The sequence below is a fragment of the Caretta caretta genome, chromosome 1, assembly GCF_965140235.1.
Source record: "Caretta caretta isolate rCarCar2 chromosome 1, rCarCar1.hap1, whole genome shotgun sequence".
In the NCBI taxonomy this organism is placed as follows: Eukaryota; Metazoa; Chordata; order Testudines; family Cheloniidae; genus Caretta; species Caretta caretta.
The window spans coordinates 152,652,148-152,678,131 of NC_134206.1; the positions used below are offsets into that span (position 1 = coordinate 152,652,148).

At 43.8% G+C, this 25,984-nt stretch overlaps 1 protein-coding gene across 4 annotated transcripts in view; it reads left to right on the top strand.

Annotated features, from left to right (window-relative positions):
- SYTL5 (synaptotagmin like 5) overlaps nucleotides 1-25,984 on the top strand; it is a 169,099-nt gene that overhangs the window by 111,146 nt on the left and 31,969 nt on the right. For 3 of the 4 annotated variants that reach the window (XM_048864042.2, XM_048864031.1, XM_048864060.2), the window contains exons 7-10: nucleotides 10,438-10,594; nucleotides 17,341-17,473; nucleotides 19,418-19,524; nucleotides 25,154-25,246. In XM_048864042.2, coding sequence (XP_048719999.1) covers nucleotides 10,438-10,594; nucleotides 17,341-17,473; nucleotides 19,418-19,524; nucleotides 25,154-25,246 — 490 coding nt within the window. The remainder of the gene's footprint in view (nucleotides 1-10,437; nucleotides 10,595-17,340; nucleotides 17,474-19,417; nucleotides 19,525-25,153; nucleotides 25,247-25,984) is intronic. The other variant, XM_048864051.2, reaches the window with a different exon arrangement.

Sequence of the window (25,984 nt, forward strand, 5' to 3'; positions counted from 1 at the left end):
CCCACACACACAAACTCACTCTCCTGCTGGCAATAGCCCATCCAAACGGACCACTCTCCTTACAATGTGCAAGATAATCAAGGTGGGCCATTTCCAGCATAAATCCAAGTTTAACCAGAACGTCGGGGGGGGGGGGGGCGGGGGGGGGCAGAAAAAAACAAGGGGAAATAGGCTACCCTGCATAATGACTTAGCCATTCCCAGTGTCTATTTAAGCCTAAATTAATAGTATCCAATTTGCAAATTAATTCCAATTCAGCAGTTTCTCGCTGGAGTCTGGATTTGAAGTTTTTTTTGTTGTAAGATAGCGACCTTCATGTCTGTGATTGCGTGACCAGAGAGATTGAAGTGTTCTCCGACTGGTTTATGAATGTTATAATTCTTGACATCTGATTTGTGTCCATTTATTCTTTTACGTAGAGATTGTCCAGTTTGACCAATGTACATGGCAGAGGGGCATTGCTGGCACATGATGGCATATATCACACTGGTGGATGTGCAGGTGAACGAGCCTCTGATAGTGTGGCTGATGTTAGTAGGCCCTTTGGTGGTGTCCCCTGAATAGATATGTGGGCACAGTTGGCAATGGGCTTTGTTGCAAGGATAGGTTCCTGGGTTAGTGGCTCTGTTGTGTGGTATGTGGTTGTTGGTGAGCATTTGCTTCAGACCGGGGGGCCGCCCGCAGGCAAGGACTGGCCTGACTCCCAAGATTTGTGAGAGTATTGGGTCATCCCTCAGGACAGGCCGCAGATCCCCAATAATGTGCCGGAGGGGATTTAGTTGGGGGCTGAAGGTGACGGCCAGCGGCGTTCCGCTATTCTCTTTGCTAGGCCTGTCCTGCAGTAGGCGACCTCTGGGAACTCCTCTGGCTCTATCAATCTGTTTCTTCACTTCCGCAGGTGGGCACTGTAGTTGCAAGAATGCTTGATAGAGATCTTGTAGGTGTTTGTCTCTGTCTGAGGGGTTGGAGCAAATGCGGTTGTATCGCAGAGCTTGGCTGTAGACAATGGATCATGTGGTGTGGTCAGGGTGAAAGCTGGAGGCATGTAGGTAGGCATAGCGGTCAGTAGGTTTCCGGTATAGGGTGGTGTTTATGTGACCATTGTTTATTAGCACTGTAGTGTCCAGGAAGTGGATCTCTTGTGTGGACTGGACCAGGCTGAGGTTGATGGTGGGATGGAAATTGTTGAAATCATGGTGGAATTCCTCACGACTTTGTCCTTACCCATAACTATTTTACATTTGGGGACAATGTATACCTTCAGATCAGCGGCACTGCTATGGGTACCCGCATGGCCCCACAGTATGCCAACATTTTTATGGCTGAATTTCATGGTGGAATTCCTCAAGGGCTTCTTTTCCATGGGTCCAGATGATGAAGATGTCATCAATATAGCGCAAGTAGAGTAGGAGCATTAGGGGACGAGAGCTGAGGAAGCGTTGTTCTAAATCAGCCATAAAAATGTTGGCATACTGTGGGGCCATGTGGCCCACCTTGATTATCATGCACATTGTAAGGAGAGTGGTCGGTTTGGATGGGCTATTGCCAGCAGGAGAGTGAGTTTGTGTGTGTGTGTGTGGGGGGAGTGTATGGGAAAACCTGGATTTGTGCTGGAAATGGCCCACCTTGATTATCATGCACATTGTAGGGAGAGTGGTCACTTTGGATGAGCTATTACCAGCAGGAGAGTGAGTTTGTGTGTGCATGGGGGTGGGGGGGTGAGAAAACCTGTATTTGTGCTGGAAATGGCCCACCTTTATTTTCATACACATTGTGAGGAGAGTGATCACTTTGGATAAGCTATTACCAGCAGGAGAGTGAGTTTGTGTGTGTGGTTTTTGGAGGGGGGTGGGGGGGGTGACAAAACCTGGATTTGTGCTGGAAATGTCCCACCTTGATTATCATACACATTTTAAAGAGAGTGGTCACTTTGGATGGGCTATTACCAGCAGGAGAGTGAGTTTGGGGGAGGGGGGGGGCGGAGGGTGAGAAAACCTGGATTTGTGCTGGAAATGGCCCAACTTGATGATCACTTTAGATAAGCTATTACCAGCAGGAGAGTGGGGTGGGAGGAGGTATTGTTTCATGGTCTCTGTGTATATAATGTCTTCTGCAGTTTCCACAGTATGCATCCAATGAAGTGAACTGTAGCTCACGAAAGCTCATGCTCAGATAAATTGGTTAGTCTCTAAGGTGCCACAAGTACTCGTTTTCTTTTTGCGAATACAGACTAACATGGCTGTTACTCTGAAACTTGGATGGGTTTGTTTTCCTTACTTCCCACAAGTGGAAATACACCGTGCTCACCAACATTAACTCTGGTGGGCAAAGGGTGGAGCTAATTCCAGTGTCCAGGGCTTTCACTAAGAATGGTCTGCTGCCAACTCCTATGCTGGTATCCTTAAATCACGTGGGTTGGCCTAGTGGGGTCAAATCCATCCCTCATACCATGGAAAAAATAATTTAATTATCCCTGAGCTATCTGTAATAGATCAGTGTTACACATAGCTTTGAATATGTGAAGTGATGGGAATTCCATAGTCTCCCAGAGGAGTTTGTTCTATTAATAACAAGAACAGTTATGCAACTGTAAGTAAATTTTCTGTGCTGCTCCTTACTGCTTGTTCTGTCCTCATTAGCTAATGAGAGCAATTGATCCCACTGCTCTGTAACATGTTTTCTTAATATACCGCAAGACTCGTTCCATAAAAAGGCAACAGAATGAACAGAGTATGTGTGAAAGTACTTTTAAAAATTATTATTAATTTTTTGTTAAGCAGTGAGTTTTTCTGGCTGTTTGATGGTGCTGGGCAAGGCCTACAGCCCCCTGGTGTACTGTGATGGTAATTCCAAACAAGCAGTGAGAAACCACTTGATTTTGTAGCGCTCAGCCCTCACAATAAGGGTAAGGGGGCACATAATCAACTGCTGTAAATTCTCGTATCTCAGGGGCCTATGACACATTGCTCCAATTGAGAACCTGCTGCCAGATTGCTAAAAGACTTCAGCATCTGATTGGGATGGGGGTCTCTCAGACCGTCTCTGAATCCTGCTGGAAGCATCAGCACCTTGACACTTGTTGCCCAAGGAAAATCCACTCAGACCAGGTGACCAACACAACAGTCTTCCAGAGGCCTAGAAGGGCCAAGAGAAATATTCACCAGTGAAGAACCAGAAGGCCAGTTAAAGAAGGAATGCCTGCTTTTGGTCAGGGGCAGAGCTGGGTGAGACTGGGACAGAGGAATAGCTCCTCAGGGCTAACCCAAGCCCAGGCCAGGGCCTTGACCTAGGAACTATAAGGTGGATAGAAAGCTGGCTAGATTGTCAGGCTCAGCAGGTAGTGATCAATGGCTCGACGTCTAGTTGGCAGTGGAGTACCCCAGGGGTCGGTCCTGAGGCCGGTTTTGTTCAACATCTTATTAATGATCTGGATGATGGGAGGGATTGCACCCTCAGCAAGTTCGCGGATGACACTAAGCTGGGTAGAGAGGTAGATATGCTGGAGGGTAGGGATAGGGTCCAGAGTGACCTAGACAAATTGGAGGATTGGGCCAAAAGAAATCTGATGAGATTCAACAAGGACAAGTGCAGAGTCCTGCACTTAGGACGGAAGAATCCCATGCACTGCTACAGGCTGGGGACTGACTGGTTAAGCAGCAGTTCTGCAGAAAAGGACCTGGAGATTACAGTGGACAAGAAGCTGGATATGAGTCAGCAGTCTGCCCTTGTTGCCAAGAAGGCTAATGACATATTGGGCTGCATTAGTAGGAGCATTGCCAGCAGATCGAGGGAAGTGATTATTCCCCTCTATTCAGCGCTGGGGGGGACCACATCTGGAGTATTTTGTCCAGTTTTGGTCCCCCCACTACAGAAAGGATGGTGACAAATTGGAGAGAGTCGAGCGGAGGGCAACAAAAATGTCTGGGGGGCTGGGGCACATGACTTGTGACGAGAGGCTGAGGGAACTGGGCCTGTTTAGTCTGCAGAAGAGAAGAGTGAGGGGGGATTTGATAGCAGCCTTCAACTACCTAAAGGGGGGTTCCAAAGAGGACGGAGCTCAGCTGTTCTCAGTGGTGGCAGATGACAGAACAAGGAGCAATGGTCTCAAGTTGCAGTGGGGGAGGTCTAGGTTGGATATTAGGAAACACTATTTCACTCGGAGGGTGGTGAAGCACTGGAATGGGTTATGTAGGGAGGTGATGGAATCTCCACCCTTAGAGGTTTTTAAAGCCCTGGCTGGGATGATTTAGTTGGTGCTGGTCCTACTTTGAGCAGGGGGTTGGACTAGATGACCTCCTGAGGTCCCTTCCAACCCTGATATTCTATGATTCTGAGCACTGCAAATAAGTACTTGCATTTCAGATTCTTTTTTTCCTCCTCTCTGTCTTAAGGCACAGACAGCCAAATCCTGAGTTGCTGTTTTGTAACATGACTGTTTAGAGACTGATGCAGAGTTACAGCACAGGCTATAGGCCGCAGACCCTTGCAGACTCAGGTGGGAGGTCCTGCAGTACCAGCCGGGGCCCTGAAGATGGCACTGCAGAGCAGCACCACTTTTTACTCCATTGTAAACAGAAAAACGCATAATGAAATCCAGTGGTTGGGAGCTGAAATTAGACAAATTCAGAATAGAAAGAAGGTGCAAATTTTTACCAGCAAGGGTAATTAATCATTAGAACAACCTACCAGGGTACATAGTGGATTGTCCTTCACTTGAGGTCTTTAAGTCACGACTGGATGTCTTTCTAAAAGATGTGCTATAGCTGAATCAGAAATTATGGACTTCATGTAGAAATTATTGTGTGAGGTTCTTGGGCCTGTGTTATGCAAGAGTTCAAACTGAATGATCATAATGGTTTCTTCTGGCCTTCAACGTTCATAGATTTTAAGATCTGGCCAGTTAATTTGGTGTGTGAAATAAGACCTAAGTTCTATTGAAAATCTGGTACCAGATGATGGGGAAAAAACCGCAACAATATTTATATTCTTCCAGGAATAAACATAAATGGTAGCTTTTTCAAATACAAAACTTCCAAGCCAATTAAATGAACAGCAGCTTGAATATTCATCTCCTTGGCAGCATTATGACAAGTTCATTGTGAATGGTATTAGGTGAAAAGAACATAATCATAATTGATGTATTACAGATGAGTCCTGTTATTTAAATAAGCAATTTATTTCCCTCCTGGCTTTTGATTTATTGACTATAATTATTAATTGTACTTCAGGAGGTGAAAGATTGATGTTTACAATCTCCCTGAACTCTCCCAATCTGCCTTTATCCACTCTGAACAGATCTCATTAGCCAGGCCAACCTTAAAGTCAACTCTTGTCTAGAATCCAAAAGTTTCCTTTAGGTAATTGGATCTTTGGTACACAGCCAAGATTTGTGCCTTGAAGTTTTATTAAAACAGATGTGGGCTCTTTGCTGTTTCTTTTTTGTTTTGTACCTGTATTTTTTTTCTGCTTAACTGGAAGGTTTGGGGTGACAGAGAGCTTTGCTTTCAAGAATCTGTCTTACTGTTTAGCATTGGTACGATGCAAAGATAGAACAGCAATTAGATCACCCAGTTCATTAAAATTCCCTTCTGTAGTATGTGTTTTGCAAAGCAGGCAGAATAGACTTTGCAGTGGGTATTCAGATACGCCGCAGTGAGCATGGTACAAAAGCTTCGGCTATGTCTAGGCCTACGAGCTAGGCGTGTAATTCCCCTGCTTGTAAGTACAGATACTCGCACTAACTCCCATTGAGCTATTATGCGTATAAGTAGCAGGGTAGTTGTGGTCACAGGGATAGTGGCTGTAGAGGCATGGATTAGCCAGGCCAAGTACAAATCTGCCTGAAACTGATGGATATGTGCTCAGCATGGCTAAACTGTCCCTGTTCTGCTGTAACCCGTGCTTCTGTGGCTACACTACCATTCATACTTGTACTAGCTCAGTCAGAGCTAATGTGGGAACGTGTACACTAGCAAGGGAATTACACCCTGAGCTCGTAGTGTAGATGTAGCCGTAGACTGTCTACGGTGCAAGTTAAGGTGTGATTGTAGCATGAGTAGGCATACCTGTGCTATCTTTAATCATGGGTGGCAAAGGTAGTGTAGGTGTGGCAGCACAAGCTAGTAACCAGAGCACGTGTCCAGAACCTCGAGCAGACTTCTGGTCTGGTTTCTAGCCCATGATGGCATGTCTACACTGCTATAGCTAGCTGTTCTGGCCAGGTGAAAGCTAGCATGAGTATGCCTGCTGGGCTGCAATTTCACCTTCACCTGCAGGATAGACATACCCTTAGAGAGAGAGAGAGAGAGGGCAAACTTACAGGTACTCATCAGAACCTTCAAAAGTACTTTCCCCTTCGGGCGTCATCTAAAATAACGGTGCCCAACCTTATTACACAGGAGGGCCACATGAACCTGAGCACAACTTTGTGTGGGCCAAACAAATTTTACATATTTTAATAAGATTTAAAGTCATCTGTATTGATTTATATTTTAAATTCAGCTTGTTTTATATGTATTTAGACAAGTTGTTTTTATGTACAGTATTGTCTATTTATACACTTATGTAAACTAAAATGATGTAAACATGACAACAAAATGCTAATGAATTGGCCATTCGTATATTGTGTTGAAGCAGGCCATGGGCATTAGGAATGCTCTGGTGGGTTGTAAGTGGGTCTAAACATCACATAGTGGCCTCGGCCCTAGGCAAGATTCAGGATTTCTTCAATCAGTGTTGATTCAGCATGGCAATTTTCACCTCTTCCATCATCTCAGCCTCACCATCCAAATCAGTGACTTCTATCAATAGAGCTACTAAAGGCACATCTTTACATGCCTGTGTGTTCAGGAGGGACTCTGGATGACTGAATTACCTCACTGCCTACAGGAAAGGTTGAATTAATTGAGATAGTGGTGTCTGGAATGACTAGGGAGCAGCTCATGTTGATGCTTACAGTATAGTATCTTCTTCATAGCTCATCAGATTAAAAAAGTAACAATGCCACATACATAAGGTACATTTATTATGTATACTCTGTTAATTTAAAGAGTTAAATACTAATTGTTAAAAATAGCATCAAAGTCTCTCTTAACCATCCTATACATCTGCTTGGAATTGCAAAGAGCAGTTTTTAAACTAAGAGACGGGGGAGGGTGATTGCTGCAGAGGCGCACATGGATCAGACAGAGACTTCTCTTAGAGGAGAGTCTATCGATAGAGATTCTCTAGGTTTTAGTTAGGAGGAGGGGATGGAAGAGGATAAAGTATGGGCCAGATCAGATGAGAAACATTCACATAAAGAGGCTGACACATCAGAAAAGGGCAGACAAATAAACAGTGACAAGTTTTTAAAGTGCTTGTACACAAATGCTAGAAGTCTAAATAATAAGATGGGTGAACTAGAGTGCCTCATGTTAAAGGAGGATATTGATATAATAGGCATCACAGAAACCTGGTGGAGTGAGGACACAATCATTGTGGGGTGGATTGGGACACAGTCATTCTGGGGTACAAAATATATCGGAAGGACAGAACAGGTCGTGCGGGGGAAGGGGGAATGGCACTATATGTGAAAGAAAATGTAGAATCAAATGAAATAAAAAATAAATAAAAAACAGTATTTAACAAAAGGGAAGGAAGAAAAGAATGTGAATATACTCTCACTCCACCCCCCTTCGGTTTAGGGAAAGGTGCACCGGTCTGAGAGCCAGAATGTCATGAGCTCCCTTCTTCCACTGGCTTACCCCACCCCAACAAAGATACATGGGTATTTGACAATTCAGTACGAGGCTGCGGAAGGTCACTTCTAGCATAAATGGTAAAAGAACCAAGGTCTTCAAAATGGAGACCTAAATCTCATTTACTTAGCCACGCTGCCCTTTCAGACTGAATGAACAGCAATCTATGTGCTTGGCTAACACGTTGGTAATAACTGCAGGACTGCCTCCCTTCCCAGGGTATGTCTACACTGGTGCTGGTACGTGTAATTTCTGCCTTGAGTCGACATACTCCTGTGAGCTCTATTCGAGGTAGCATGCTAAAACAGAAGTGTAGCCATGGTTGTGTGAGCAGTGGGACAGTTTAGCCGCCTGAGCACGATCTTATCCAAGACCCTCGGTACAGAGCTGTCCCTTGGGTAGGGTCAATCAGGGCGACCGCTCCAGGCCCTGCGCTTTGGGGGGCCCTGCAGGCCAGTGTGATTGGCCGGCGTGCTTGGTCCCGGAAGACATAGATGCAGGAACTAGGAGTGTAAGGGGTGCTGCAGTGCAGCTGGCCCCCCAACTGTCGCTGATGCAGAGCAAGGCTCCCAAGCCGGTGGAGGATGATTTGTCCAGGGCCTGCACCCCCCACTCCAAAGACGGCCCTGCCTAGGTGCATGTTTGGGCCCTCTTGCTTGCCTGCACCACAGTGACTGTGCTTCTGTTTTTAGCACACTAGCTTGATTAGAGCTAGCATTGGTATGTCTTCTCAAGCTGGAAATTACACCTTCTGACTCCATGTAGACATATTCCCAGAGCCAGGAACAGAATCAACAAATCCTGATTCTCAGTGTTTCATCACTGTCTAGCAAATAGTTTTGTAAACGAATTTTTTTTGTTTTGTCGCATTCCCCTCTAGCAGTTGACCCAAACAGAAGTAAAGGAGAAAATATGCTCAAGTAGCAGAGGTCTGTGTTGCGTGTCTGAAAGTCCTTGTTTCAAATCCGGTTGATGATGCACATAGGTGTTCTTATGGTTACACATTATGGAATTTGTTTCTCTAGCTTTTTTTTTGAACAACTTTTATTTTTAATTCCTATAGTGAGAAAACATCCTAAAGAACAGGTTTTATAGTTTAAAATCCATTACAATCTTTCAGTTATGGTGCAACATTCAACAAAACCCAAGTGTTCCGCATTCTGGTTATTTTGTATTGCAAGTTTGAAAGTTGGGAGGTCTGAGAATCCAAACCCAACAGTGACACTGGAACACAGTTGACACAGAATAATTTTAGCTTTCTTTCCTAATAGTACTGAGTCAGGTCTTTATATAAGCAGTGGGGAGAGGGGAGGTGGTTGGGAGAGAACCCTAAACATTATTCTTTGATCTGAGCTTTTCACAAACACGTCAAGATAATGGAGTCATCACTGAACTAAAATCCAGGGGTTTTCAGTACACACCGGTCACCTCCTTGCTGTTCCTAAAATATTTAATTTTCTTTGGGGTGGCAGAGTATTTTAGTCTTACATTCACAGATAAGTCATCAAAGTGTTTTTCTTATTAAGGGGTATTAAACTCTCCAAATAGGATATGTTCAGTCTGAATACAACACTGGTCTCATGAATCTGTATTCTAACTTAAGTTACTAGAGGGACATGAGCTGTCACAGTCAAGAATTTTGTTCCTCAGTTCAGCAGCAGCTCTTATAAAAGTCTCCAATGTGGCAAAAGGGGTTTTCAGTGCAGTTATTCAAAACATGATATGACGGGATGAACCAAGCAAAGGTGTCCCTCATGTGTCGTGTCTAGCATGAAGGGAACTCCAACAGACCCCTGAAGATTTATTAAGCAGGCTAGTGACATTTTGTTTATGTGGGTGAAAATGTCAATTCAGTTCAGTTTTCCTTCCGTCACCTTTTTATTGTTATCCCAGGATCTTCTGTGATCAGGTTTTCCTCCTGGCAGGGACTTGGGTTACTGTATCGGTGCCCATTTAGAGATGATAACGCTGTTGAGTATTAATAGTCTGATTCCTGTATTCTGAACGCTGTTCCTTTCTGTCAGGTTTGTTGAATGGCTGCAAGCTTGCAAAAAAATGTGATGTGATTTCACTAGTGAGCCGAGTCATGTAGGAACTGCTAGCCCGGTCAGGCCAGGAACTCTTAGTACAAGGTAAATGGGACAGTGCGGCGCATTGTCCCTCTTGAGGAGCAGACAGATAGGTGGAGAGGTTTGGAGCAGCTGAGCCAGCCGACTCACCGGAAGTGTCTGTTGGCACTGAAAGAATCTGCAGGTGTATCCAGAACCATCATGCCGCAGTAACTTCTATTGCGAAGCAAGGGGCAGTGTGATGGGGAATGCCATGTGCAGAACCAATGAATCAGCTGCTGGAAATAAGTGTACTTATGAAATAAACATGCAGGAAAACAAATCTTGTATAGTTCTTGGATTATATTAATGCTGTATGCCAGAGAGATGTTTAAAAATTTCCTAATTCTGAGAATAAATGCATCAAGCAATGTATACAGACAATATCTCCAACCAACCGTCACCTAATTCTTCCCTTCCATGCCACCAGATGCTTTCTATGTGGTGTTTGTAGCTGATCCATCCTTACAGTAGATCACATGTAGTTTATATGATATAAGATAGTTCTAGTAAACTTTGTTTCCTATTTTTCCCACTTGCTGTGTTGCCAATGTTTTGAAAGCAGGGATCTGTTTGTCCTGTCTCCTCAGGGGGAGCACTCTTTCGCTGAACAACAATGACCCGGAGACCCTTCCCGGTAACATGAAAGGCACAGTGAGTTCTGGGAACCGAAGCAATGCCTCCACTCCAGTCCATCCGAGGTCACCAGCACTGAGCACACGCAGCGTGACTTCAGATTATGGCAGGGTAAATGTGGCAATGCTACTAGCTGCACACATGTCCCCCTCAGACATCACTGACACCACAACCATGTACACCACAGTCAGTATCTGATGAGCTTGCAACCAAGAAAGGCTAAGCCTGCCAAAGATAATGCTATTTATTCCTTAATCCTGTTGTGACAAGTGACAGTCTCTCACCATAATGAAATCTGTTAAACTCATTGTCAATTACCTGGTTTTTGGATTGACAAACATTTTTTCTCATTCTAAAATGTCCTGTTATTGACCGTTATTACTTAAATGTTAAAAATTACTACTTAAGATGTAATGGTGCATCCACACCCATCAGTTTCCACAAGGTTTTAACCCAAGGGAGGCTGTGAAGGGAAAGATTGAAGGAAAAGAGTGGGAGGATAGCAGAAGGAATTGACAGGAGAGCCAGGTAGGCAACCAGCTGAGAAAAACTGAGTCACAGGAGTTCAAGTTTGAAGGCTTTGTTGACATCAGGAGGCTGGTACAGGTGTGAAGGACTTGCTTCTGTTGTGGGTACTGTGCAGAGCTCCAGGCTCCCAAAGTTGGGACTTTAAAGCTGCTCCCAGAACTCCTCTGGCTGGTGCTGGGCATGAAAGGGAACATCCAAGTGGTTTCTGGGCCTAGCTTCTTAAATGTCTTTGTACCTTTGTCCAGGATTCGTGATCAAAGGGTCAGTTAAGGATTGGATGCTGTGCTAAGCTCTCTAAGGCCCTAGGAGGAAGCACCACTTCTTTCCCTCAGAGGTATTGCCACATTCTTGAATGCCATATCCGCCTTCCCTGGCAGGGCCTAAGCATGACAGCAAAGTGAATGAGAGGAAGGACCTTCTCCTTTCTTCGCATAAATGAACTTATGTTCTGGGGAAGGAGTCCTCCTGTTATTGGTGTGTTGTTTCTTCTGGGATAGTGAGTCTTTCCAAAGATTTCTCTCCTTCATTCAGGACAAGTTTGATCTGTAGTACTAACGAATCCCAGTTGCACAAATGCTAGGTTGCTGAGCGGTTCCATCGCAGTCAGATCCTCTCCTCACAATTCCAAGTGTGTCCTGATTTTTGAACAACAGTGTGGTGAAGCAGAGAAACTGCCCATCAGCATGGAAGGGATTAAAGAGAGCCTTTGGGCCCAGCTAGCTTTGCCCCGTTCCACCTGCAGCCAGTGCCAGGCCTGGAGGGGAGAGACAAGGAGGGAGCTTTGCTCTGTTCGGGGCTGACTGTTGAAGAGGGAGGTGTTAGCTGCTTCCCTACCTGAGGGAAGGATCACTAGCTTGCTACCCGAAGTAGCCACCGGAACCAAGCACCGTCTTCCTGGCCAAAAGAGGCAGCGAAAGAGGTCTAGGAGCACCCAGCTTACAAGGAACCAGGGTCTCTGAAGCAGTGAGATCTTGACGGGGGTTCCCACCCCACAAAGCATATGGCTGCCCTGCCAGAGGAAGCTGGGACCGCAGCAGGATGCTGCCCAGGGGGGCAATACTAGAGACAAGCATCACAGGAACTTGTACTATAGGGGCTACACACCAAACTGAAGGGGCAACAGTGGGAAGTAGCCCAGGGCAGTGGACATAGACTCCCCGCTGAGAGCTCCTTTACTCAGAGGTTGACTTACACAGGGCCTGGGCTGGGACCCAGTGGAGTTGGAGGGCCTGGGTCCCGCTACCCTCCCTCCTTAAAGGCTGAGGCACATCGACCACAGAAGCAGGGGGCAGGAAGTCTTGCACTCCAGCTGGCCTTCCAAGCCCCCCTGGTACAAACATTCTAATGTCAATCTCTATTTTGTTGCTTTTTTTAAAAAAATGGCAGGACCTAATAAAGAAGTGATAGCTGTTGCAAGACATCTGTTTATAAGCAGTGATGTACGTGTGCAGGTTTTGAAAGTGCCAGGCAGGAATACAGTCTTTTAGTACAATTCTATTTCATGTAGTTCTGTTGTGTTGGGTAAAAGATATAACCCCCCATCAGTCATTTAGCAGGGCAATGTGATCAAGGAAATTGTTCTTACTGCTGCTTAATTAGTACAAATCCCTAACATTTGTGGAGGTTTCTCATTCCAAAATTGCCTTACAATGTTTTATAGCAGCTAATCATCCTGATCTCAACATCGGTCCAATAGAGATGTCAGAAGCTGCAATCAAGACGCTGAAAAACAACAAAGCCGAGGCTGATGATCCAATCACAGCAGAAATGCTAAGCGCACATGACGTTACTAGACTAATGAAACTGGCAGAACGGCTCAGCGAAGTCTCAGGAAAAAAACCTCCCCCTCGACCAGTGAAAACATGGATTAATTGTCAGACTGCCCCCAAAAAGGTGATCTGACTGACTGTAACAACTGGAGAGGAGTCACACTACTCTCTTTTGTAGGGAAAATCTTCTTTATTGCAAATACTACAACTACACAGAAAAAAGAGGCAGTGGATGCAATGCTTAGGGAAGAACAGATTGGATTTAGGCCCAAGTGATCATGTGTAAATCAGATATTCACACTAAGGACTGTAGTAGACAAACATATAAAATGCCAAGCTCCCCTTACCTTTTGAAAAAAAAAATCAGTGAAATTGGTATTTGACAGCCTATATAGGCATACATTGCGGAATAGTCTTCAGTCTTATGAAATTCCAGCTAAAGTCATCATCATCATCACAGCGTTGTACAGTGAAGCAAAATGCGATGGAAGGGTGAAAAACCAAACAACAGAGTGGTTCATTGTTGTTACTGGCATGAGGCCTGGCTGCATTCTATCTCTGCTGCTGTTTTGCATCGCCATAGACTGAATAATGAAGATGTGCATGAGCAACACAAACACTGGCATGTCATGGATAATGGCAAATGCCTAGAAGGCCTAGACTTTGCTGATGTTATCATGCTATCAAGCAACACTCCTGAAAAGCTACGAAGGCAGATGCCTTTGCGAAGGCCAAGGAGGGGTCATCAAACATCCTTGAAACCCAGACATCAAGCAGTATCGTCGTAATAGAAGGCAAAAACCTCAAGAAAGTAGAACAGTTCATTTATCTGGGCAGTACTACACTAGTAGGGTTGCCAGTTTTGGTTGGATACATTCCTGGAAGTTTCATCACATGACATAATCTTCAATTAAAGATTAATCTTTAATTCCTGGACATTCCAGGACAATCCTAGAGGGTTGGCGACCCTATATACTAGCCAAGAGAGACCACAGGAAAGAAGTGACATCAAGGCTAGGAAAGGCATCCACAGCATTCACTAAACTTGACAAACTATGGAAATCAAAGATATACATTACCAAAACAAAACTCAGAATTTTCAATGTAAATGTAATCTCAGTGCTAACATGCAGCTGCGAGAGCTGGTGAGCTCTTAAAACGTTAGAAACTAGATGACTTTGAAATTAAGTGCCTACAAAAGATTCTGGGCATTGGATGGAGAGACTTTAGCGCCAATTAAAAGATGAGACAAATCACCAACAAGCAGCTTATCTCCACTAGAATCAGAAGGAAGTGCTGGACATATTTGGGGCAAATACTCCAGCTGCCAACACCCAGACTCCCACATGAAGCTTTTAAGTGGAAACCAACTAGTGTGAGGAAACAAGGACACCGAAGAGAAGTTTTAAGAACAACCACTAGCAGCAAGGGCAGAACAGTTGATCCCAACAGTATAGAGCAGATCGAAACAGCAGCTAATGACAGAGGGATGGAAGAGACTAGTTTCTGCCCTGTGCACAAATGTTGATCTGAGAAGGATGTAATAATAATTATCCTTCATTTATTTTTTCAGGAAGGCAACTATCCTTGAGATTTGTCTGATTTTAGATTTTGCAATGACTGCAGCCTTTGTACTAACACTGACTGAGATTCCCTGTTTTAACTTAATCCCACCTGACACTTAAGTGTTTCCTGAAGAGAGATGTGTGTGTGAGTGTGTGAGAGAGAGAGCAAGCTTTGTTCTATGACTACAGGGGCATTAATGAGCCACTTCAACTTGACTGGTCCCTTAGAATATCAGAAGGGTAGCCATGTTAGTCTGGATCTGTAAAAGCGGCAAAGAGTCCTGTGGCACCTTAGAGACTAACAGACGTATTGGAGCATAAGCTTTTGTGGGTGACCCACGAAAGCTTATGCTCCAATACGTCTGTTAGTCTCTAAGGTGCCATAGGACTCTTTGCCGCCCTTAGAATATGTGTTGACTACTTATGCTAAACAATCTGTTCCACCTTGCATTTAGCTGTGATGCTCAGAGTACCTTTCCCAGACCTGAAGAAGAGCTCTATGTAGCTTGAAATCTTGTCTCTCTCACCAAGAGAAGTTTGTCCAGTAAAAGGTATTACCTTCCCCACCTTGCTTCTGTGTGTATACAGTATATGCAGCGTAGTTGTAGCTGTGTTGGTCCTAGGATATTAAAGACACAGGGTGGCTGAGATAATATCTTTTATTGGATCAACTTCTGTTGGTGAGAGTGAGACAAGATATAGCCCAGTTGAAGAAGAGCACTGTGTAGCTCGAAAGCTTCTCTCTCTCACCAACATAGGATGGTCCAATAAAAGATATTACTTTCTCTGTATATAGATAGATATAAATCCCCCATTACATCTTATGTGGTCTTTTTTTTTACTGGACTAACTAAAAATTGGCAAGCTTTTGAGATTCACTCTGTCCATCAAGATAGTTTCTTGTTCTGTTTTTTATTCTCCTGCTTTAATATTGACTATGCATATATTTTAATTGATAATGTGGACAAAATTTGTAATGGAAAAAAGTGCCTGCAAATGCCTAGAAGACAGTAGCCAGAATTACCTTCAGTTGGATCAATGACGCTTTTTCCACATGATTATAAAAATACCTCTTTCACTTCACTTTGAGCTCCAGGATGTTCATCTCAATTGTGCTGAGCATCAGTTAGTGAGTTAACATTGTGTTGTTGAGAGAGAACGACCTGCCTTTCCTGAATACAGAGCTGCCAAAGGCAGGCATAGAGAGGTTCAGCTGCAAGTGCTAACCATATCTCAGCTGCAGAAATGAGTCTGAATAGTCAGTCTGATTCCTAATAAGCAGTGTTGCCATTAGCCTGATTCTGGCATGCAGGAGGGAAAGCTTTTAATTGTTAGTGACTTGCCACTTCATTTTATACAGGTGTGATGCTTAGTAAAGTCCGGGACATTGTAAAGGCAGGAACCTTTCATAGGTATGCTTTCTTCCCAGTGGCTTCCATAATAGATTGCTAGAGGTGGGACATTGCAATCTGTCTACAGATACTGATATCATGACCAGCTTCCTTCATGTTGCCTATGGTTCTCTAGTAGTTCTTGTAGTTGCTACATATGCACCAAAGGTTTCTTTTTTTTTTAATTACGATGTAGTCTCCCCCCCCCCCCCCTTCGCCCCACGTAACAGGATGTCTTTCTTGGCTAGAACAATTGCTAGTCTTTTTTGTTAGGGATATTTAACAATGAAAACCCACAAATTCATATGATCCAGCATATGCTATCAAACCTATGATGTTGTTTATATCCAGTAGCATCCACAATATGCTAGGTACTACCCAAATACAAAAGAAAGCACAGTCTGTGTTCCGAGGACTTTACACTCTAAAATTTCAAAACAGACAGATTGTGGGTAGGATAAGTTTGTTTACCTTTGTGTTAAAAACTTTACATTATCGGCAGGTAGCCAACCACTACATCACCAGCTGACTACCTTAATATTTTGTTGTTCCCCCTTTTCCTACCTACTGTCTATATTCTGAGAGTAAAAGCTATTCGGAGCAAGGATTCTGCCTTCTTTTGTGTCTCTGCCAGTGCCTTGCACAATAATTGGTAATAACATGTGTTTGATTATAATATTCTTATTTCTGTACATTAGATGCCTGTATGTTTTTCAGCTGCTCTCTGCACCTTCTTCCATGCTGTCCTTTATACACAGAATGCCTTCCTTGAATTCATCATTAAGGGCTCTACCATTTCTTCTCCTTCAGATCTGGGGGGAGGGATAGCTCAGTGGTTTGAGCATTGGCCTGGTAAACCCAGGGTTGTGAGTTCAATCCTTGTAGGGGGCCATTTAGGAATCTGGGGCAAAAATTGGGGATTGGTCCTGCTTTGACCAGGGGGTTGGACTAGATGACCTCCTGAGGTCCCTTCCAACCCTGATATTCTATGATTCTCCTTATGAACCACCTGTACCATGACAGTAAATTTATATTGGCTTGGCTCAGGGGCAAATAAGTAAATTGGCACTTACTTTGTCTATGGCCTTGTCTATGCACAAAAGTTGTGTAACCGCTCTAGTGTGGATGCAGTTATAGCTGTAGCTATTTACGTATAGGAACTGCACGGGTATTAAATACTTTTCTACTAGTATGACTGTGCCGCTATAGTTATGTCAGATGAGTCACACTCCTGACTAACAAAGCTGTATTTGTATAAAAACTGTGTAGATCGGGTATATTTATAATTTTGAAAAATGGCAAATGTATATATTTGATTGTATTCCTTGCCTCCCTCCACCCTTCCTGCCCCACTTGTCCCCTTAAAGTGAAAGCTGAGGTTGTATGCAGGGATTGCATTGTCATTTCCCTTTGTATTATGTCGAGCACAATGGGGCCCCAATGCTGATTAATTATAATACAAATATTTAATAAGTGATCGTGTACTCATAGTGTTCTTTTGGGTTATGGGAATTAGACTGTAATGGTGCTGCCTCAGACTGACCATAAATAAGCTTGCTCGTATATGACTCGATGCTTATGGAATATATATTATTCTTATTCAGCAGGACCCTGGTTTAAAAAATGGCCCTTTTGTGCCTGCAAGTGAAAGTGTACCTGAAGATTTAGTGAAGAAACACTGTAGGAATGCATCTGGAACACCTTCAATAGCAGTTTCTAGGGCATCTCTAGCATCAGGTAAGTGTTCATTAGTAGTCCTAATTCTTTCTAAAAAAGAAAAGGAGTACTTGTGGCACCTTAGAGACTAACCAATTTATTTGAGCATGCGCTTTCGTGAGCTACAGCTCACTTCATCAGATGCATACTATGGAAACTGCAGAAGACATTATATATACACAGAGACCATGAAACAATACCTCCTCCCACCCCACTCTCCTGCTGGTAATAGCTTATCTAAAGTGATCATCAAGTTGGGCCATTTCCAGCACAAATCCAGGTTTTCTCACCCCCCCCCCCCCCCACACACACACAAACTCACTCTCCTGCTGGCAATAGCTCATCCAAACTGACCACTGGTCACTTTGGATGAGCTATTACCAGCAGGAGAGTGAGTTTGTGTGTGTATGGGGGTGGGGGGGTGAAATCTTTTTGCTTGTCTTATATTGACCAACGCTCATTGTCTCTGTCTCAAGAGCCAGGAAGACTTCCTGGGCTGCAGATTCTGTCCTTCATTGTCATCGTTAAGTGGTCTTCTCTCCTGCTTTTTAGCTTGATGGCTTTGTTTACCTTATATGTAAACGTAGTTGCCTGTGATCAAGCAGGTCAGACAAATAAATAAACATTCCTTTCTAAGTTCCCTGTAAGCTGCGCGGCCGTGCAAGAGCCTACTTAGTGCTGTGCAGGTGCTCAGGGAACCCGCCTGGGGACCTGCCGCAGCTGGGGCACCCCTCCCCTGGCCTGAACCCAGCCGCAGCCTGGACCTGCCATGGCTGGGGTGCCCTGATTTGCCGCAGCCCGGGTGCCCCTCCCCCAGCCCGGCCCCAGCCTGGACCTGCCCGGGCAGGGGCACCTATCCTGGAGCCTCAGCCCCAGAGCTGCCAGCCAGGGTGCTGCTGCAGGGAGACAGAGTTGGCGGGAGTCCTCTCTCCCTGATGTAGCCCCATAGCACCCTCCTGCACACCAAACCCCACATCCCTGGCCCCACCCCAGAGCCTGCACCCCAATCCTCTGTCCCAGCCCTGAGCCGCCTCCCACACTCCGAACCCCTCAGCCCCACCCCCCACCACATGAATTTGGTTATGTGCACCAATATTAAGGTGTCACACATCACTTCCAAAAAATTAGAGGAAACACTGATTCCTTTGTCTAGGAAAAAACCCGTTTTACCTCCTTTGTCTGTTTACAGACTCCAAAACACAATAACAGAGAGTATCCATACTTTCACATACAGTTGTGTTACCTACATTTCCCAGTGTCATTAATGACCAGCATGTTCTTAATTTTCAAATGATATATTACAAAACATGTCTTAAATGAATATCATGACAACAGTGTGGTGGGCCAATGAGTGTGTCAGGCCTGTAGTGAGTTACTGCAAAAGGTAATGCCAGGGTACCAGTTTATTACATCATGGGCAAAATTATGATAATGGATATACTCCACGGGCCTGTTGGTATGAGGAGCTCCCAGGGTCACCGTATCATCATTCACTCAACATTGAAACTTCGGACTCTGGGTTTTTTTTTTCTTATTTGCTGAGGTGAAGGGTTGCAGGAGTCATTGTGAACGTGTAGATTCATCCAGAGCTCCTGCTGCCTATGTCCCTGATATCATAATGACCCAAGCAGGTGGCCCTGCATGAGAAGGCCAAAGGCTGAATGGCGTGTGACCCATAGGGGACAGACCCATATAGCCCATAATAGTACTGAGGGAAGGGAGGTATCCAAAAAGTTGAATATTATGGTAAAAATTATTTTTCCATCATTCAGCTGAAGGTGCTCAGATACCACAATTGGGTGCCATGGCACAAATACCTTGATGGAGATTATTTTGATTTGATTTAAAAAAAAATCATTTTGGTGTTGTAGCAACAACTACTAAAAGGTGACAATATGAAAAGAACAGTGTTTGTTGTATAAATTGTATATTAATGAACACCTTCCTTTCCCCTTTGTTTTCCAGATCTCAGCAGATCTGAGATAGATTTGAGTGGGTCTTTCTCAGAAGAAAACAAGGATGCTGTAAGCTTAAGAAGTAAATCTGTACCTGATGCTTTAGACCAGGACCTGGTGAGTTAGAAGTGACACTAAAGCTCACAGGGTGGAAAAATTGTCACTCTAGCTTCTGAAGTCGGCATAATCTTTAAACTCCTAGTTCTGCACGAGAGTGAACTCCGACTTGTATAAATTCAAGCCTGCATCTAGCTTATGCTGCAATCATTGCAGAATGTAAAGCACCGCACACTACAATAGTATTAAAAATTGGAGTAGAAGACTCTTGGGCTTATGGAGACAAATGTGTTTGGGAATCAGTTTGTCAAGAAGGTGCCTCAATTGTGTGGAATTTTGTGGACCGTTAACAAATGATATCCTTGGGCAACATTACCTTCCAAACACGATGTGTATGGATTGATTCCAAGTAATAGCTATACAGTAGTTAAGGCTCTTTGTAGTTATGGTAGATACAATAGCTATTCATCTGGGAATTTTTTAGTTTGTAAGTGGATGGAGTCTCATCTTAGAATACCGTTCATGTAGTGCATTGAACACTTCAGATCTTCACCAACTCTTGCCTCATTGGATTTTTTATTTTTTTTATTCGGAGTTATACTCAGTATCAAAGCTCTTCAGCTTTGTCCCTCTCTGCTTGTCTGTTCTAGTCTTGCAACACGTCACCCTCCCGGTCTCTGCTCCCCAGTGATGCCAGTCACCTCCTACTATTTCGCAGTTTCTCACAAACATCTCCATGCCCACTTCCATGTTTTCCCCTTGCACACAGACTGATCCATAAACCATTTCCCTCTCCTCCTCAAAATATATCCAAGTCCCACCTGGGCCTCAGTGCCTATAAGAAATCAACTAGTTAATGATGTGTGATGCACAGATGGGGTTATTTGGCTCTTGTTTTATGTATTTATAACTATTTTTTAAGTTTTCAACTGGATATCTGTATATAAAAATTGTATGTATTTGACTTGTATTCCTCTCCCCCCCACACCCTTCATATGTCACTTGTCTTCTTGGATTGTAAGCTCTGCAGAGCCAGGATCATGTCTGTGTGTGTATGTACAGCACCTAGTACAATGCCCCCCCCATCCTGATTAGGCCTCACAGGCACTACTGTGTTATAAGTAATAACCCAGGCAGTCATGTTCTGTCACCTGTAGCTACACACAGACATACATGCTGGTATCAAGGGGTAGTTGGGCCTAACCTACCAGAGAGGAAGGATGGTCCAGTGGTTAGGGTGTTGGCTTGGGACTGTGGGCAAGTCACTTAGTCTCCCAGCTGTACAGTGGGGATGCCAGCACTTTTCTGCTTCACAGGCGTGGTGTGAGAATAAATTCATTCGAGTTTGGGAGGTGTTCAAATACCCTAGTGATAGGGGGTATATAAGTACCTAAGATAGACAAAAACACTCACCTTGGAAGCCCTTGTCCCAAAGAGACTGAGGATGCAGTAATGTTGTGCTCATGGGGTTAAGGTTGTGGCCTTCACAGTGTTTTAGGTTCCCTGAAAGTGGTGTGGGAGATGAGAGGCATCTCAGGGGTAGTGTGCAAAATGAAGAATCAAATCCTGGAGGCTGAAAAGGTTGTATCTCCCTTATGCCTGGCCAGCTGGTGGTGGTAGCTGGACTTTGAAGTATCTGTTCCTGGATAGTTGGAGCTGCTGTTGGTGTGGGGGATGTCCTGCATGGATGCGAGAAGCAGATTGCCTGGATGAACTGGGCTGAAAGAGTGAGGGAGGGCACTTGCCTCCCTTGCTCGCAGTCAGCTATTGGTGATTTTGGTAGGACACAGTCTTCCTTTTTCAGGGAGATGGACTGGATAACTGATAGGTCTTTTCTTTCTCTGAGTCTATGATGCTTCTTGGTTGCAATTTCCAAATAGACTTTAAAAGCTGAATACTGTGAAATACATTTATCAAGGAGTACTGGGGGGGGGGAGGGGAGTTAATTGTGGTGTCTGCTTCAAAGTTGAGAGAACTCTCTAGTTGTGTGTGTTTGGGTTACTGAAAAAATACTTCTGTCAGAACAGGGAAAAGCAGGGAATTAAAACAAGCAATTTCAAAAGTGTATCAGAGCAAACTAAATTAGTTTTTAAAGGTCTATTAAGAAACACCTATTCAGCCACTTTATAGTAATACAAAGCACTGCTCACCACTTCCTCAGCCATTTTAGTAGAAGGAATTGGATTGGGTGTATTTTTATAACGCTGACAGAGACAATGAAGATTACTTAGTCTCTTACCACTTCTAACTTTAATAAGCAACAGTAACCAATTATGTGGCTGTGCTTCTCTAGCACCCGTGAGAAACATCGCTGCTGTCATGTAAAATGAACTGTGGCTCTGCTGGCAAATGAGAGAGTCTGAGGCGAAATGTTAGCTTTCCAAGCAATCTCTTGGTTTCAAGAATGTGCTCACAGTCTGTACAAGTTGAATTACAGATTTTAATGGTTAGATTTTCATACTTCCTTTGGCAAGGAGGACGAGATGGCCAAAATGTATAGCGTGGCTGTCTGAAATTAGATATCCAAAGCCATATTTAGGCACCCAAGTTTGAAAATGTTGATCCAAATTTCATACACCACATTTATTTGCTGGGCAATCAAAAACTATTATTTTTTCATTAAACTATAAATGTATTCTGTATAACTTTGAGGGAGAAAATAGTCCTGACTGTGTCTCTATATTTGCTCCTTCAAAATATCAGGGTAGCTCCATTGAAGTCAGTGGAGAGAGGGAAAGTCAAGGGAGCTACCCTGATTTATACCTGTGAAGGACTTGACCCTCTATGGGTATGTCTACACCACCATTGGCAGTGAGCCTTGTAGACATACTCACACTAGCTTGGCTTGAGCTAGCATGCTAAAAATAGCAGTGTGAAATTAACAACATGGGTGGCAGGCTCAGGCTCTCAAGCCCACCCAATGCCATTGATCTGAGATTGGGTAGCTAGTTCAGGCCTCTGCCAGTGCTACCATATCTGCATGGCTAGTTTTAGCATGCTTGAGCCAAGCTAGCTTAATCTTGTCTATCTGGGAGGCTCACTACCAGCTGCAGTCAGACATACTCTTTCTCTGAAATTGAGTTGCCATGCAATAACTGGGAATCCATTGACAAATGTTAACAATTCTAACCCAAAACGTTTCCCTACATGCCCAGTTGCCACTCTGTTCTCCTGGCCTGCATAAAAAGCTGTGAGACCGAGCTTGGAGGAGATAAGGGTCCGTTTGGTTTGGGAGAAGGAGAACAGTATTTTAGATCGGCATGTAGGGTGAGATTCTCAAAGCCCTAAGGGGAATTTGGTTGCTGTCTTCCAATTTTCAAAACCTCTGCCTAAGAGATGTGGGTGGTCAGTTCCCATTAAAGCTAATGGCAGCAGCTTTGAAAATGTCAGTGATAACCTTTATGTAACCCTTCTGCCAGGTGGAGCCAGCAGCAGCCAGGGCTGGGTTCAATATACAGGGGTTTGAGCCCCCACCCAGTAACCTGGGAAAATTACACACCACCCCTGGGTGTCTCTGAGAGGCAATACTTCCCCACTCACAAGCACAGAATCTGAGTATAGATAAGAAACTTTTAATGAAAGGAGGGAAGTCATCTGACATTGATTAGGGAAAATGCCACAATCAGGATTCATAAACCTAAAACTGTGAACAGGACACCCACCCCAGAGTGCATGGAGCAGTGTCTTCTGCCTTATGTTCTTAGGTTCTACAGCCAACAGTTCCTTTTCTGTGCCCCTCTCTGCTCCCTCGCCATACCCCACTCACAGTGATTGTCCTTGGTCAGTGAGGACCCAGAGTTCAGAGGTGCATCTGTGTGAATTCACCTCCCATCCAGGGAAGAAGGCACCTTGCTTGCTCCACCATCTGAGTACTTCTGCACTGCTGGCCGTCCAGCCAGCTGCTTGTTTTCGCTAGCCAGTCACCTTCTGTCACCTGCCTCTCTGCTATGACCTCTGCAGGTCAGTCTCTAAGAGCTGGGTGGAAGCTCAAGTGATTTTTCAGCTCTTAGGCTTGACAGAAACTGTCAAGCTGTCCCTACAAGTGATTGTAAGCTTTGAACACTTAAAATACCAAAGGCTCCTAATGGAGCCTATTTAGCTCTATCTTTGAACAGTGGGGAGGAACAGGTTAAACCAGACCGGGGACGCTTCAGGAGAGTCCACACCTCCTGGAAGGGATACCTGTCCCCACCTCTCTTACTTTTACAGGGGTCTGGCATTTGAGCCCCTGGCTTAACGATGTCCTTTCAGTTGAGGGTGACCCCCTCATTTGGGACAGGTTAAGCATAGTTTTGCTCCCCTTTATTCATACAATCAAGACAACAAAATTGATAACATTTCATTACCTCTGCATTCAGTGCTAAAGTGATTTGTAACCTAACACCAGCCAAAGTTGATCACTTTGAGCAACACCACTCTATCTGCTGGATATTTAGGCAGAGTAGGTGTGTTCATGTAAACACAGTTTGCTCCTGAAGTCTCTCCCCATCCCAGCTGGCTGTCAGGGGAGAACTCATTCAGATTCTGCTTACATCTATAATGCTTGTTAAAACCTATGAAGTCTCCACATGACTCATAATAGAATGGTAACTTTCTGTTTGTTTGGGTTTTTTTCAAAAGCTAACATTCCTGTTAATCATCTGCTTTCAAGTTTCAGTTAATAGTTTTAGTTTATAATTACCTAAGGTGTGCCCAAGGTGTAAGAATTAGGTAATTTACTAAAATGCAAATTCTATCTATCTATCTATGAAAATATCATTTCTTTGTTAAAATTTTATAATGCTGAAGAAAAAAGAACTATGAATATAATCTTCTTGAAAATTTCCAGAATGACTTTTCTGGAAACCACATTTTTCTGTTTATTCAGCTGCTATGTTCAGCACAGACAGTGGTAGGACACGTTTCTTTCAATGTCCACAACCATGACTTGGAGCACTCAAAATACCAGTCAAAAAGTATTTTTTAAATATTGTTTTTATATTTAATCAGTCCTTTGTCTGTCTGCTACGATTGCCAACAAGGATGCAAATTAATATTACTAGTGGTGTGGATTAGTTGTTATGTAAACATGTCCATTAGAAACTGGACTGAGATCAGAAACTCAGCTCACTGAATAGCTAGTTAATGGTAGGAATAACTTGTGGTCACTATGGATTTGGGCTGAATTTAGTTGATGACTTAAAGGTTGAAGCCTCCATAACCCATAACTGGTATCCAAAGCCATCCAGTTCACATATTTATTTTCTTAAGATTGAAAAACACCTATTCCGTCCCTCCCTTGTTTCCCAACCTAAATACGTGTGTGAAGATGCCTAGCAGAATAGGGTAATTCAGGTGTGCTACTGAGAATGTAGGGTGCTTGGAAATCGACTTCGTAATGCAGTGCCCCACCATGTAAGGTAAAAATCCATTTCCTACTCTGGGGACATAGAAGCCTGGAGGTTTTACAGTTTTCAAACAGCTGAAAGGTGAACCAGAAGCGCCCTTTGTTCCTGGTATACTGATTGTGACTGTGTAAAATTGTTGAAAGTGTGAATCAAAAGTCTCTCGAGACTTGAGTTTGGGAGATGTGTTGACACAATCTTTCTTAAACAGAAAAATATGGAATAGAACCCAAGGAAGGAGTCAGATATACAGTTGACAGTAATATACAGTAATTGAATGACTTTCTTTCTTTCTTTGCGGTTAGGATTACCTGGACGAGATAGAGGAAGACCCTGATGACATAGTGACCTCTCATTATCTAAAACATCGCAGACATTTGGCAAGTGGATTATCAACAGTAAGGTCTCCATTGGAAAACATCTAGAATTCCCTCATTCTTTCTCACTAAGCAGTTTCTTGCTGAAATAGATGTGGGCTAATGACACAGAACGCACACTGAGCATTCAATTTCATTCAGTAGATATTTTTTGTATTGATTCATATCCAGACCTCCTTTCCTACTGCTGTTTAGTAGCAACTTTGACTTCTTGGTGATTTTTCTGTTTGTTGTAGTTTTAGTATCCCTATCTGTAAAGCTAAAATGCCATTCTCTGCCATCAGTACTGAAGCAGAGATCCATTGTTGTTTATAGTGTAGCTGTCCTCCCTGCACACTGATGACTTGGGACCTGATCTCCGGAGATGCTGAGCACCTTGTCCAAAGTGCTGAGTGCCCTCACCTTGAAATGATCTCAAAAGAAGGTGTGGACAGGGCACTCAGTATCAGGCTCTTAATCGTCTTATTAACCGTCATTAATTGTAACTGTGATCTGTTTGGCAGATGCTGTATGTGAACAGTGAGAAATTTCAACATGAAAAAAAATGAGTAGGAAACCTGAAACATCTGGCCAATCTAGATGCTCTGTCAAAATGAGCAAATCTAGAATAGCTGGTACTGATATGAGGAGATAATGTGGCTTTAAAATAAAATCCTCTGTCACTTGTAATGACTGTCCCATTATCAGAAGGACGTGTGATTTCCATCCACTATGCCTGACTTCTGGCCACAGTCAGACAAGCCTATTCAGAAGTTAAAA